Genomic DNA, 16,490 nt, shown 5'->3' on the forward strand with positions numbered 1-16,490 from the left:
CATCCCCTTCATCTCCATAAAAAACAACCACTCACCGACAATTCCTTCTCCGTTCCTGTTCTTCGATTTTGGTTTATGATTTTTTTGATTAATTGTTTAACTTGGATGGTTTGAATCAGGTATATATGAAAGACTAGAGCAGAGTACACCACCAATGTCGGCGACGCTACGACTGCTACTAATCTTGTTGCGCCTAAGGATGTTCCTTCTTCCTCAGAGGCTTGGTCATCAAAAGTGGATAAAATTGTGGCGATGGTGAAGGAAGACAAGTTATTGGGGAAACAATTATCATCGGATGAAGCACAACAGCTATTTTCGATGGTCTTCGGAAATGAAGTTTCAAAGGGAATACTTGCGCGGTCGAGCAATCAAGGAATTAGGTATGGCGATTGGTTTTATAATGCAATAATAATGAGATTGGTGTCACCTATTCACCTACTCAAATATATAACACTCCTCGATTCTTATTCAACCCTCTGCTCCCTCCACTGCCGACCACTGCATCGCCCACCTGAGTTCATCGGGTTACTTTACCTATGCTTTTGGTTACCTTCTTAAACTGCACATCACTTGATGCGGCTTCTTGTCAGCTTCTTACATCGCATACCACTTGACGTGAAATCATATGTGGATTTACATAGAAGATGTTGATGGTACCACATGTCACATAAAACTATTATCAATCGGCATTTTTGGGTGGAAAGGTAAGAGAAAAGGGTTCCTGGTGAAACCATCCTCAAACCTTCTAAATTCCTTCTCCGATCATCTCACTGTCATCACCAGCACCCTAGATGTCGTCTTCTCACCACCTCCGTCTTTCAGAGCCATAATCGTACGTGGTAGCTCCGTATTTATGGAAATCGTTTTCATCTGAATCCTTCTTTTCTATCTTTCATTTCATTTTTTCCCCACAACTCTCAACAGGAGTAGGTGGGTACTATGGTTCGTCGTAGGGGATTTGGGTTCGTTCTTTGCAACTATGCCAACAAAAAACACGAAATGTTAGTGGACCAAAGGCATAATGAAATCGAATAGGGAACTGTTGAGAGAATAAGGCGAGAAATAGGATGAAGGTAACAATTACGAGTGGCGGTAAATTTCTTTTTGTTTATGAATTTCTATTTAAGGTTATCTATAATCTATGAAAATCTGATATTAGAATTTCGTTAGTATCTGGATTTAGATTGAAAGTTTTTACTTTACTCTACCCTTAACATCTCTTGGCAACTTCACTATCAGCTTTCTTCCAGTCTTAGTCTTCTGTTACAGACTTGAAGTGTAGTTCTGGTCAAAAAATGCATTGGAAAGAAATTAGTTAGTGTATGTTAAAATAAAGAAAGCCAAGTAATATATTTTTTTTCTATTTAGAACATTTTGATCTTATAGCCATGTTAATGTCCAACTATAAATCTCAAGGTGTAGTAAAAGCAAGTTAGAAGTAAACTTAACTGATGCGTTTTGTTTCTATTAGCTTTTTGGTCAAAATGGTTTATTGAAGGGGTTGTGGTAGAAAACTCACAGTTATCTCTTTCTTTTCCAACCTACAAACAAGTGTTTTCATGGTCCAACACATATGAAAGAAAGGTAAGTTTTCAAGTAATAATTACGAATTTACCCTTTCTCATCCACACACCAAATTTTGAAAACATTGGTTTCAGTTCTAAGATTTGTTAAATATCTAACCTCAAATGCAAACTCTTTTACCACAAAAGAAAAATGAAAAAAGAAATCCATGAAACAAAGTGAGTATCAAATTGATATTATTAGGTATGTCCTGTGAAAATGTAACTACAATTGCATGATGAAATTATAAAAGGGCATCTTTTACACAAATCAGATAATGAAACCAATTTAATATCACATGTATGAAATCTAAATCTGCTATAGCAAGAAAGAAAAAAAAAAGAGATGGTGGTTACTGTTTTCTAGATTTTTAAGGGTGCGTTTAGTTGCGGAAAAATGGACCGTTTTCCGGAAAAATTTTCCAAGAAAAATGAGAATTTTGAAAACGCGTTTAGTTCGTCTATTTTTCTAAATTTTTCACGGAAAATGAAAATTTTCCGTTTTCTAAAATTACAAAGAAGTTGGAAAATTTTGGAAAACTGATAATCATTGTTTTCCATATTTTTCTAATTCCAAAATTTTTCTATAAACACACACCCACTTCACCTCATCCACTTCTACTTACCCCCACCTTAACACCCCGCACCCACACACACACACATACATACCCACCCACACACACACCCGCACACACACATGAACACCAACCCACAAACCCACACACACCAACCCACACACACACATACATACCCACCCACAACTTACACATACATACCCACCCACCTACACACCCACACACACACACACACACCCACAAACACACACACACACACACCAACCCACAAACACACACACACATACATACCCATCCATACACACACACCTGCACACACACACACATATATACCCACACACCCACACACACACCCACCCACAAACACACACACACACACACCCACACACACACCAACCCACAAACACACACACATACATACCCATCCATACACACACACCTGTACACACATATATATACCCACACACCCACACCTACCCCCACCCTTACAGACACACACACCCACACACACACAAACCTACACCTACCCCCACAAACACACATACACACACAAACACACTCGCGCCCCCACCCACCCAACACCACCACAACAGACCTACCATCACCACCACCACCACTAACCCATCACTAGCACCACCACCATCACCACCACTGATAAAATTGACGCCGCCACCACCATCGCCTGTCATCACCACCACCGCCGCCGACCAGCTACCGTCACCGCCCCCACCCACACCCTACTACCACTACCGTTTTTTTAAAAATGAAAACCGATAGAAAAATAGACATCTAAACATGTTTTCTAATTTTCTAAAACTGAAAACGAAAAATGAATAAGTTTAACTAAACGCGTTCTCTAAATTTTTTAATGAAAAATGAAAACGGAAAATGAAAATTGAAAAGGGAAAACAAAAAACGGAAAATGAAAATTGTTTTTCCGTAACTAAACGCAACCTAAAGTTTTCATCTTTTTAGCTTTATATGTTAGAATATCACTGGTCCATCTCACTTTATATGCTATGTGGTGCTAATCATCAGAAAATACTTCCATTCGTCAAAGGTAAGCTTCCTTTTTCAAATTTTTCTTAATACTACGAACAAATTTTTGAATTTTTTTGAATTTGTTATAATTTCAGATGATCCTAAACTAAAAAGTGTGTATGCTACTGGGTAATTTAGCTACCATTTACTTTATGCTTTACTTTTATAAAATTAATTCATTTTTTAAAGGTTAATACTAATCCCTTCCATTATTGTATAAATCTCAAGTTTTCAGTAAAACTGCTCCTGTAGAGATTCACAAATCTATAACAATATGATTGTTTGGGATTTTTTTTTGTAGGTTTGTTCCGGTTTGTGTTGGGTTTCTCGGGATAGATGAATCGTGTAGCAAAGACACAAATTTAATATAATGGAAGTCATTGTAAGTTTGTAACTTGAACAAGGGCATTTTGGTCATTTTGTTGTCGACTAATGCTCTTTTGTATTAAATTTAGGTCTTCTAGATGCTGCTAGGGAATTTCCACTTCAATTTGGGTCAGTTAGTCCTGGTAACATGAATGTAATGCAGGTAAATGTTTATTGTGATAGAGATTTTGTATGTAGAATAGAGTATGTTAATTTTCTCATAGGTTTTTTTTTACTAAATGAGATAGATGGTTTTCTGATGTTTTCGTTTTCATATAGAATAAGTAGTGAAAACAAGAACATATTTTTGATTGCTACTATTCTCACTATTTAATGAAACATTGGTTAACATGTTATTGGTTTTGTGGTTATTTGTTGTTCCTATTTCTCCTTTGTAATGATGAATTTGTTGCACTATGTATCAGAATGGATCTTAATTATATCTACAACCTGTTTTAGAATTCCATCATTTCACTTCATTTTGATTTATGGGGTATGAAAGAGGAAAGCTTGCTATTGTTGGCTTATTCTTTGAAGTCTGGACTATGTTATACATCCCTACGTAAGACCCATTTCCAACTAAAACCGAGTGGAGATGAGAAGTCGTAATAATTTGTCTACTTCTTTGACGTATCTAACCCCACAAAGCGGGGATTATTCCTTAGTTCTCTTTAAATCAAAAAGGATTTGAAGAAAAAGAAAATATGAGAAGAGAAGTAACATTAATTTGAGATTGAACTTAAAATTGATCCTTTATATAGGCATTATGTCTAAAATGGACGGATGTGATTTGTCTTCATCAATTATCAAAATTCAAAATATTTTAGACTTGCTAATGAGAAAGACAAAATTGCAAGAATGGTCCCTGTGGTATGTCAAAACTAACAACTTTGGTCCAAAATGGGTTTGGCTCGCAAGGATGGTCCAATAGTTTCGTTTTGTTGCGAGTTTGGTCCAATTTCCTATGAACTTTTTTAAAATGACGGATTTTGTGACATCCCCAAAATCTCGGCCAGAAAAGACCGATTTCATTTATGCTTTTTAAAATAATTTTCAGAGTAAATCCTTTTAGTTTTAAAAGAGATGCGGAATTTGTTCCCAAAAACAAAACATGATAAAATAGATATTTATCAAAACATTTCATAAAGAAATATGATTTCATTTCATAATCAAAAGTCGAAATGTCATGTTCCGATACAGATCATAAAGCATAAACGATAGCATTACAAGTCTTTCAACAAATATATACATATACAGACTTGTAAACAAAACAACTTGATGTTCGCCCATCTTAAGCTCTTGCGCCACTTCCTGTAAAATAAATCAACTGAGTGGGTCAGGCTTGGGAACCTGGTGAGCATATAGGGTTTTCAACCCACAATAAATAATTTAATTAATTATTATCAACCAACAATAACCCAGTTACCCATTCCCGTTATTCTCACTTTATGTCCCTAAAATAACTAACACAAGGGACCTAGTCTAAGAATATTTCATCGGGGCGACTACACATGCTTCGGGGGTTCCTCAGCAATATAAGTCAAATAAGGCAACCATGGGGGGATGGAATACAGCGAATGAACACCCAAGTTCATTAACACCTACAGGTTATGAGCCTGCTAGCGTTCCACTGGACTATCTAGAAAAGTCCGTGGTCGTCATCTAAATTCCGCTAGATGACTGGATCAAACAACAACGAGGTCTCTCATCTGTTTATTACACACCAACTATCTACCCATATTCTACCCAACATATTAGTAGATAAAATATACATTTTTATACGTAGTTTCAAAACCTGTATAGCATGCTCAATCAAAACATTTTTCGCATAACAGATGAGGCACACACACATAACACGTATTTCATAGAGAAATAATCAGATCTATAAGATAGAAGAGAGTGAATATACACTCACACGTATAACAACCAAATATATACACATAACACGTATTTTATAGGAAATACTTCATAATATTGTGTTGGAATGAAAGTAACTACACACTCACTTGATCAGAAGATGATCGGGCAGCACTACGGCTTGCAGAAGTAGTAATCCTCTGCAGATCTGGAAGATCTCTACGAAAATCGAACTTCTCGCGGGCAGAGCTTCGGCTCGGAAACCGCACTTCTCGGGATCTTCGGGATCTCGGGACTCGCTTCGGGACTCGGGAATATTACCAGGGCTTCGGGATGGAATCGGCACGCAAATCGAGGCAAAAGATGAGAGAAAATGATGAAATTTGCAAAAGAAAAGAAGCTGCTTCGGACCTCCTTTTATAGGCTGCTGAACCCTCGCACGTACGCGGGGCGTACAAGGCTACGCGGGGCGTACGCCTCGGTGGTCGTCAGCGCTTACGTCATCGGTCCATCTCCGTCATTGCATACGACTCGCTACCCCGTAGAACTCGAGTGCCCTACGCTGTACGCGGGGCGTACAGCAGTACGCGCTGCGTACTTCGGATAGACCACCTCTCCTTCTCTTCGGATAATATTGGAGTTTAAATTAAAATAAATATAAAATATTTATTAAAACTTCAAAAATTCATATCTCCTTCATACGAACTCCGTTTTCGACGTTCTTTATATCCACGCGAAGGTGAGATTACGCTCTACAACTTTCATTTAGACTCCGTCGGCTAATTTTGACTTTTATTTTTATTATTTATTTTTAGAAGGCTCGGACAGGAAAACTTCGTTATAAAATCATAACTTCTTCGTCCGACGTCCGTTCTCGCCTAACTTTTCATTGCTTCGCTACTAACAACAAGATCTTCGATCCTCATTTAGATTGTTTCGGCTAAAAACCGCTCGATCTTAAATCGAGTATTCGGGCTGTATACTGCCACGTCGAAACTTCATAAAATCATAACTTCCTCATACGAAGTCAGATTTGGGCGTTCCTTTTATGCACGCTCTCGGTTTAACGGAATCTACGACTTTCGTTTAGATCGCTAAGGCTAAATATCGCTCTATCTTAAATTCATATTTTACGTCACTCGGCGTCGTGTCGGTCCGGTCTCGAAACTTCGACAGGTCATAACTTTTTCGTTATAACTCGGATTTTGGCATTCCTTATATCTCCGGAATCCTTGTTTCGACCACTACAACTTTATGCAAAGATGTAGGGCTTATCTCACACTTAAATTTTGACGCTTATTTTATTCTTAATTCATTAAATTATAAAAATCAAGAAAATAAACACATAAATCACATAATTCACATAATTCACAAATAATACATTCTTATTATTTCAAGTTGAGTTACAAAGGTTAACCTAGACTATTACATTGCTAAAAATGGCAAGCCCAGAAACACAGGCGTTACAATTCTCTCCACCTTAGAATGATTCCGTCCCCGGAATCACACATCAACAAACAAATGCGGATAGCGACTCCTCATGTCACTCTCCGTCTCTCAGGTGAGGTTTGGCCCATTCGTGTGTTTCCATCGGACAAGCACTAACTCCACCATCTTACGTCGCAATTTCTTAGTCTTTCGGTCAACAATTGCCTCTGGTTCTTCAATCAACCTTTTGTTCTCATCGATTCTCAACTCCGAAAGTGGAATCATGTCGGGAACTTCCCCCGTGAACTTTCGTAAATAACACACATGAAAAGTGTTATGAATTCCACTCAGTTCTTCTGGTAGTTCGAGCTTGTAAGCTTGGTTCCCAATCCTCTGAAGAACTTTAAACGGTCCAATAAACCTTGGACTCAACTTTCCCCTTTTACCAAATCTTATAAGTCCCTTCCACGGCGAGACTTTAAGCAAAACCGAATCCCCAACTTCAAAAGTCATCGGTCTTCGCTTTTTGTCAGCATAACTCTTTTGACGATCTTGAGCTGCTAACATTCTTTCCCTAATTATTTTCAACTTTTCAGCAGTCTGATGAACCATCTCCGGTCCCATAAACTGCTTTTCCCCAGCCTCAAGCCAACAAGACGGCGTACGACACTTTTGTCCATACAAAGCTTGGTAAGGTGCCATCTTAATGCTCGAGTGAAAACTATTATTATAGGAAAATTCTACCAAAGGTAAATGTTCATCCCAATTACCTAGGAATTCCAAGGTACATGCTCTCAGCATATCTTCAAGTGTTTGTATCGTTCTTTCACTCTGACCATCAGTCTGCGGATGGTAAGCTGTACTTAAACATAACTTGGTACCCATTTCCTCTTGTAGACTTTTCCAAAACCTTGAGGTGAAACGACTATCACGATCCGAGACAATTGTTAGCGGAACACCGTGAAGTCTCACAATTTCCTTCACATAAGAATTCGCAAGCTTTTCCATAGACCATTTCTCCCTGGCTGCTATGAAATGCGCACTCTTAGTGAATCGATCAACGACCACCCAAATCATGTCGTGACCATTCTTTGTTCTGGGCAGTTTAGTGACAAAATCCATGGCAATGTCTTCCCACTTACCCATAGGCACAGGTAAAGGTTCTAAACTCCCGTACGGTTTCTGATGTTGTGTCTTGACTCTCGCACAAGTCACACACTCGGCCACATACTTTGCAACATCAAGCTTCATCGTCGGCCACCAGTAGTAGGGTTTCAGGTCCCTATACATTTTAGTGCTACCGGGATGAATCGAATACATGGTCTTGTGAGCTTCTTCCATCAGAAGATCTCTAACTCCTCCTGACTTAGGTACCCAAATACGATTTTGGAATACCTTCAGTCCATGACCGTTTGTACCAAACACCAACGTTTTACCCAAACGTTCCTCCTTTCGGTCATTTTTCTCAGAAGCTTCCTCTTGAGCTTTCTTTATACTTTCCACAATGGTCGAGACAACTTCAATTCTCAACGATCTTGCCCTTTTCCTTTCAAGATTGACTTTCCGACTGAGAGCATCAGCAACAATATTAGCTTTACCGGGGTGGTAAAGTATCTCGCAGTCGTAGTCCTTGAGTAATTCCAGCCAGCGTCGTTGCCTCATATTCAATTCCTTCTGATTAAAGAGATATTGGAGACTCTTATGATCAGTGAAAAGTTTGCACTTAGTGCCATAGAGGTAATGCCTCCATATTTTCAAAGCGAAAACTACCGCTGCCAACTCCAAATCATGAGTCGGGTAGTTCTTTTCATGCTCTTTCAGCTGTCGAGATGCATACGCGATCACCTTATCTCTTTGGGTCAAAACACAACCCAATCCAACACCAGACGCATCGCTATAAACGGCAAAGTCTTCAACTCCATCGGGTAGAGAAAGTATCGGTGCCTCGCATAGTTTCTTCTTTAGCTTCTCGAATGCTTCTTTATGCTTCTCACTCCAAGTATAAGCAGCTCCTTTGTGGGTCAAAGCTGTTAATGGACTAGCAATCGAAGAAAAGCCTTGGATAAACCTTCGGTAATATCCGGCTAATCCTAAAAAGCTTCGAATCTCCGTGGGACTTTTCGGTTGTTCCCACTTCATTACAGCTTCAATCTTTGCTGGATCAACCATTATCCCTTCTTGGTTGACCACGTGACCCAAGAATTGGACTTCACGAATCCAAAAATCACATTTTGAGAACTTAGCATACAGCTTCTCCTTCTTCAAAACTTCTAACACTTCTCGCAAGTGTCTGCCATGCTCCTCCTGGCTTTTTGAGTAAATCAGAATGTCGTCGATGAACACTATCACGGATTTATCAAGGAACGGATTACAAACCCTATTCATTAAATCCATGAATGCTGCCGGAGCATTGGTTAGTCCAAACGACATAACCAAGAACTCGTAGTGTCCATATCTAGTTCTGAACGCAGTCTTCTCTATATCCTGCTCTCTTACTTTCAGCTGATGATATCCTGACCTAAGATCGATCTTCGAGAAATAGCTCGAACCTTGCAATTGATCAAATAGGTCATCAATCCTTGGCAACGGATATCTATTCTTTATTGTTGCCTTGTTCAGCTCTCTGTAATCAATGCACATTCTCATACTTCCATCTTTCTTCTTCACAAATAACACCGGAGCTCCCCAGGGTGATGAACTAGGTCTAATGAAACCTTTGTCCAACAACTCTTGAAGTTGCATCATCAGCTCCTTCATCTCCGTTGGTGCTAATCGATAAGGTGCTTTTGCTATTGGCGTGGTTCCTGGTAACAAGTCAATACGGAATTCCACTTGTCGATCAGGTGGTAATCCAGGAAGATCTTCGGGAAATACTTCCGGATAATCACACACCACAGGAATACTCTGCATCACCTTCTTCTCCTTCTTAGCATCAATCACGAATGCTAAATATGATGTACATCCCTTGGTCAAACACTTTCTGGCTTTCATTAGGGAAATGATTCCAGAATTCACTCGGCGTTTGTCCCCATACACCATAAATGATTCCTTCCCAGGCGGGTTTACTTTAACAATCTTCTTCTTGCATAAAATTTCAGCATCATTGGCGCTGAGCCAATCCATTCCCAACACGATGTCGAAACCGTTAAGTTCGATAGGCAATAATTCCTCGCAGAACTTATTCCCATTCAAGTCGATTAAGATGTTTTTCATACGATGGCTAACAGGTACAAACTTGCCACTAGCAACTTCGACTAATAAAGCATTATCTAGTCTATCAACAGGCAAAGCTAGTTTTCTACCAAATTCATGCGATATAAAGGAGTAGTTGGCTCCAGAATCAAATAAAATTTGGGCAGGCAAATTGTAAACGAGAAAAGTACCTGAAGCGACATCAGCTTCATCCTTAGCAGCTTCCAGTGTCATCTGGAATGCTCTCGCCTTCGGCTTTGGTGGAATGTTGGGCTTAGCTGCCTCCTTCTTCTTCGGACAGTCTTTCAAAATATGCCCCTCTTCATTACAACCAAAACACATCCTTTTGTTGTTCGGACATTCATTGGCAAAATGTCCAATCTTTCCACACTTGTAGCAAGTTACATCCTCGCTACATTTCCCGAAGTGCTTTTTCTTACACTTTTCACACCACTTCGCTTCCCCTCCTTTACCCCCACCAAACCTTTTCGAATCAGATTTCGAAAATTTGCTTTTCTTGCCGGAACCAGATGTTCCCTCAAACTTCCTCTTCTCACCAACCTCAACCTTGTTGGTGGTTCTCCCCTTTATCATGTTCTCAACAGACTTGGCAGCCCAGATAGCTGCCTCTAAAGTATGTGCCTGACGTACTGGCACCTCATACTCCCATGGGAGTCCCTTCGCATACCGGTCCACCTTCGTCAGCTCGTCTGGAACGATACGCAAGGCAAACTCCATCTTATCGGTGAAGTTATTGGTGTATTCATCAACTGACATACTGCCCTTAGTCAATGTCAGGAACTTGTTCTCCAACTCCAACAGATTTTGAGCCGAGCAGAACTTGCGCTTAAACTGCACCAAGAACTCTGCCCATGACAATTGCAGTGGCTCATTAGGGCTTGAAGTCTTCCCTAGAGTGTTCCACCAACGTACGGCTCCACCTCGGAATTGACGCACGGCATAGATAGTTTGCAACTTACCTCTGCAGCCACACGTCATGAAGGCTAGCTCCATTTCGGAGATCCAATCCATAACCCCAATCGGATCCTCCTTTCCATTGAAGGTCGATGGTTTGCAAGTCAAAAAGTCCTTGTACTTGCATCCCATTCCATCATTCCTTCCATCGCGGTTATCTTGCCTAACTATCGGTGGGTTGGCCTGACCAACTGATCCACTGAAGTTTCCACCTTCCGAGTGCCCTTCATTTAATTCAGGCTCTTCCACACGAATCGACAGTTCTTCACGATTTTGTTGAAGCAACCGTCTAGTTTCCTCCATTTGACGATCCAACATCGTCTGAATCATCAATTGCACACCAGCCATGGTTATTGGCTCAGGTGCTGCTGCTACAACAGGTCTTTGTTCAATCACTGGTGGTTGATTCCTATTTTCATCAGCATTTCCAACTCCACTTCTTGTTCTCACCATTTTTGATCTACACACCGAATAAGGTGAAATTAGATCCTTATCCACGATAGATATTCAAATCATCCTTATCACTCCGAAACGTTTACATGCTAGTTCTAATATCGTAGACGTACGCTTAGAATCCTACACACATAAGGTTTCTAGATCCGGTCGGCAACAGACCATAGATCCGAACAAATAATATCATATATGGCAAAATATAACATTTAGCACATAAAGCATTTTAGGCAACTTTCCTAAAATAACTAGTGCTTGTGTCTTAAAACATAACAGACACATCTCAAAATTCCACTTAGCATTCTAAGTTTAAGTCTAGAAATCCTACAAATTCCTAGTTCGCTTAAACTAATGCTCTGATACCAACTGTGACATCCCCAAAATCTCGGCCAGAAAAGACCGATTTCATTTATGCTTTTTAAAATAATTTTCAGAGTAAATCCTTTTAGTTTTAAAAGAGATGCGGAATTTGTTCCCAAAAACAAAACATGATAAAATAGATATTTATCAAAACATTTCATAAAGAAATATGATTTCATTTCATAATCAAAAGTCGGGATGTCATGTTCCGATACAGATCATAAAGCATAAACGATAGCATTACAAGTCTTTCAACAAATATATACATATACAGACTTGTAAACAAAACAACTTGATGTTCGCCCATCTTAAGCTCTTGCGCCACTTCCTGTAAAATAAATCAACTGAGTGGGTCAGGCTTGGGAGCCTGGTGAGCATATAGGGTTTTCAACCCACAATAAATAATTTAATTAATTATTATCAACCAACAATAACCCAGTTACCCATTCCCGTTATTCTCACTTTATGTCCCTAAAATAACTAACACAAGGGACCTAGTCTAAGAATATTTCATCGGGGCGACTACACATGCTTCGGGGGTTCCTCAGCAATATAAGTCAAATAAGGCAACCATGGGGGGGATGGAATACAGCGAATGAACACCCAAGTTCATTAACACCTACAGGTTATGAGCCTGCTAGCGTTCCACTGGACTATCTAGAAAAGTCCGTGGTCGTCATCTAAATTCCGCTAGATGACTGGATCAAACAACAACGAGGCCTCTCATCTGTTTATTACACACCAACTATCTACCCATATTCTACCCAACATATTAGTAGATAAAATATACATTTTTATACGTAGTTTCAAAACCTGTATAGCATGCTCAATCAAAACATTTTTCGCATAACAGATGAGGCACACACACATAACACGTATTTCATAGAGAAATAATCAGATCTATAAGATAGAAGAGAGTGAATATACACTCACACGTATAACAACCAAATATATACACATAACACGTATTTTATAGGAAATACTTCATAATATTGTGTTGGAATGAAAGTAACTACACACTCACTTGATCAGAAGATGATCGGGCAGCACTACGGCTTGCAGAAGTAGTAATCCTCTGCAGATCTGGAAGATCTCTACGAAAATCGAACTTCTCGCGGGCAGAGCTTCGGCTCGGAAACCGCACTTCTCGGGATCTTCGGGATCTCGGGACTCGCTTCGGGACTCGGGAATATTACCAGGGCTTCGTGATGGAATCGGCACGCAAATCGAGGCAAAAGATGAGAGAAAATGATGAAATTTGCAAAAGAAAAGAAGCTGCTTCAGACCTCCTTTTATAGGCTGCTGAACCCTCGCACGTACGCAGGGCGTACAAGGCTACGCGGGGCGTACGCCTCGGTGGTCGTCAGCGCTTACGTCATCGGTCCATCTCCGTCATTGCATACGACTCGCTACCCCGTAGAACTCGAGTGCCCTACGCTGTACGCGGGGCGTACAGCAGTACGCGCTGCGTACTTCGGATAGACCGCCTCTCCTTCTCTTCGGATAATATTGGAGTTTAAATTAAAATAAATATAAAATATTTATTAAAACTTCAAAAATTCATATCTCCTTCATACGAACTCCGTTTTCGACGTTCTTTATATCCACGCGAAGGTGAGATTACGCTCTACAACTTTCGTTTAGACTCCGTCGGCTAATTTTGACTTTTATTTTTATTATTTATTTTTAGAAGGCTCGGACAGGAAAACTTCGTTATAAAATCATAACTTCTTCGTCCGACGTCCGTTCTCGCCTAACTTTTCATTGCTTCGCTACTAACAACAAGATCTTCGATCCTCATTTAGATTGTTTCGGCTAAAAACCGCTCGATCTTAAATCGAGTATTCGGGCTGTATACTGCCACGTCGAAACTTCATAAAATCATAACTTCCTCATACGAAGTCAGATTTGGGCGTTCCTTTTATGCACGCTCTCGGTTTAACGGAATCTACGACTTTCGTTTAGATCGATAAGGCTAAATATCGCTCTATCTTAAATTCATATTTTACGTCACTCGGCGTCGTGTCGGTCCTGTCTCGAAACTTCGACAGGTCATAACTTTTTCGTTATAACTCGGATTTTGGCATTCCTTATATCTCCGGAATCCTTGTTTCGACCACTACAACTTTATGCAAAGATGCCGGGCTTATCTCACACTTAAATTTTGACGCTTATTTTATTCTTAATTCATTAAATTATAAAAATCAAGAAAATAAACACATCAATCACATAATTCACATAATTCACAAATAATACATTCTTATTATTTCAAGTTGAGTTACAAAGGTTAACCTAGACTATTACATTGCTAAAAATGGCAAGCCCAGAAACACAGGCGTTACAGATTTTCCCTTTATTATTTTATTTTCCATTTTTCTTTTATTACAACAATTAAAAATAAAACAAAAATAATATACCCTCTCTCTCTCTCTCCACCGTATTCCCCCTACAGATTTTTTCTTTTTACCTAAGAACAGTTCATCTTCTTCGTTTCTTCCTTCTTAATCAAGATGGGTTTGTGCATACCAAATTCCGATGTTCTTGGATCTAATCTTCATGACTCCATCATCGCCTCTCAAAAACTCATAAAGCAGTGATGAAAACCCAGGAAATTGACTTCATGGATGTTTCTTAAAATTTCTAAAAATATCAAGGGGTGAGTTTCTGAAAATCGACTCCATGGATGTTTCCAAGGTGAGGTTTTTTTGGATATCTAATCCATGTCACCGTCGCTCAGGACATCGTCAATGTTTCCAAGGTGAAGATCTGAAAGAGCACCGCCATAATTGTCCTTTTCCGATTATCCCTCTCACCGTTGATCTGAAACCCTTGTCGGTGTTTCAAGGCCCTTCACCACCACCTGAATCGATTATCCCTCTCACCGTCGATCTTAAACCCAAAAAGAAACTACCTGTCGCCGTCACCACCTGCTCCATCTTGAAGAAAAAGTGAATTCTAACTCCTCCACCGTAGACAACAACTCTGCTTTCTCAGCATTGCTCAAGACTTCGAAGAACAGCCTAACCCCAAACCACTCCTTTTTCCAACTTTAATCATACTTGTTCACTTGCAATTCACATAATCATACTCGAATTCTAAATCAAAAGGCGAAAACAATTTGAATCTAGTAGAAACATGTGATTGGGTATTTGGGTATTTAGGAATCGAGTAAAATATGGGAGATTTAGGGAAGTTTGGTGAGGTTTTTGATGGATATGACGGATGGATTTGCAATCTGGATTTTAATTTAATTACGTTTGAGAGAGAGAGAGAGAGATTATTTTTGTTTTATTTTTAATTTTTTTTAATTGTTCTAATAAAAGAAAATTTGAAAATAAAATAATAAAGGATAAATCCATCATTTTAAAAAAGTTTATAGGAAATTGGACCAAACTCGCAACAAAACGAAACTATTTAACAACCAAAATCATTTTGAACTAAAATTGCTAGTATTGAGAGTAATCTTGCAATTTTGTCATTGAGAAAACATTTAAACATTAAAGACTAGAGTTGAAATTCACGTTTTTCATAAAAAGCAAAATGTATTATTATCATTAATTCTGACGTCATCAGTTGAAAGCGCGTGGTGGTAGCTATGACCATGAGCACATATACTTTTCCGCCATCGAAGATCGCTTCTTTGCTTCGTGGCTAATCTACCTACTCCTTCAAAATCCTCCCAATTCCTCCGATTCCTCCATAATCCATCAAAATGGCTTTGGAATGGGTGGTTCTAGGCTACGCCGCCGCAGCCGAAGCCGTCATGATCATCCTCCTAACCCTCCCCGGCCTTGACGCACTCAGGAAAGGTCTTATCGCTGTTACAACCAGTCTCCTCAAACCCTTCCTTTCCGTTGTACCCTTTTGCCTCTTTTTGCTAGCGGACATCTACTGGAAGTACGAAACGATGCCTAGCTGTGAATCTCAGAACTGCTCACCATCGGAGCACCTCCGCCACCAGAAATCGATCATGAAGAGCCAGCGCAACGCTTTACTTATCGCTGCTGCACTCGTCTTCTACTGGATCTTGTACTCTGTCACGAAGCTTGTTGTTCGTGTCGACCAGCTCCATCAGCGAATTGAGAAGTTGAAGAACAAGGAGTAAGTTGTCGATCTGTAACCCTATTATTGGGGGATTTAGATAAGTTATCTTTGGATTTGATTCGCTTTTGTTATTTAAGTTCTATGAGTACCCATCATTCGAATTTGAGGCTTGATGAATTCTATTCTACTTTTTAGTGTAATTGATACCGATTTGACTTGCTATGGAGATATAAATTGAGTTATCCTTCGTTATATGCCAATATGTTTTCTGTTTGGAACAAAATTGAATGATTTTCTTTCCCGGATCAATTACTTGTTTATGATCCAATTGTTGAAGGTTAAGATCTGTGAGTTTTCAACAAATATGGGGATTTCCCCCAATTTATATCCAAATTAGGTTCCCAAATCATGAAAACGCCAGTATTATGAACATGATACTCGAAAGTCATTCATCTTTTAGTCTTAACTATGGAGATGTTAGGGTTCAAAGTTGGATTCGAAGTGATACAATTTGATTAGTTTTGTGCATTTTTGACAATGTTGCGAGTTAAATGCCTAAGCAAAATCGAATGATTCTTGGATCAGGGGATATACCCCCTTTGTGGCTTTGTTTTTGCAATGCTTTCTTGATCTCTATGAA

General features: G+C 39.4%; 1 protein-coding gene across 1 annotated transcript; it reads left to right on the forward strand.

Moving 5' to 3' along the window:
• The first annotated feature begins 15,424 nt into the window (after positions 1–15,424).
• LOC145031655 (uncharacterized) lies at positions 15,425–16,102 on the forward strand. Its single transcript, XM_078980256.1, has one exon. The coding sequence runs from the start codon at positions 15,519–15,521 to the stop codon at positions 15,909–15,911; it is 393 nt and encodes a 130-aa protein (XP_078836382.1). The 5' UTR covers positions 15,425–15,518; the 3' UTR covers positions 15,912–16,102.
• The last annotated feature ends 388 nt before the right edge of the window (positions 16,103–16,490 follow it).

Source organism: Lactuca saligna, chromosome 2 (genome assembly GCF_052625555.1).
Source record: "Lactuca saligna cultivar CGN05327 chromosome 2, ASM5262555v1, whole genome shotgun sequence".
Lineage (NCBI taxonomy): Eukaryota > Viridiplantae > Streptophyta > Magnoliopsida > Asterales > Asteraceae > Lactuca > Lactuca saligna.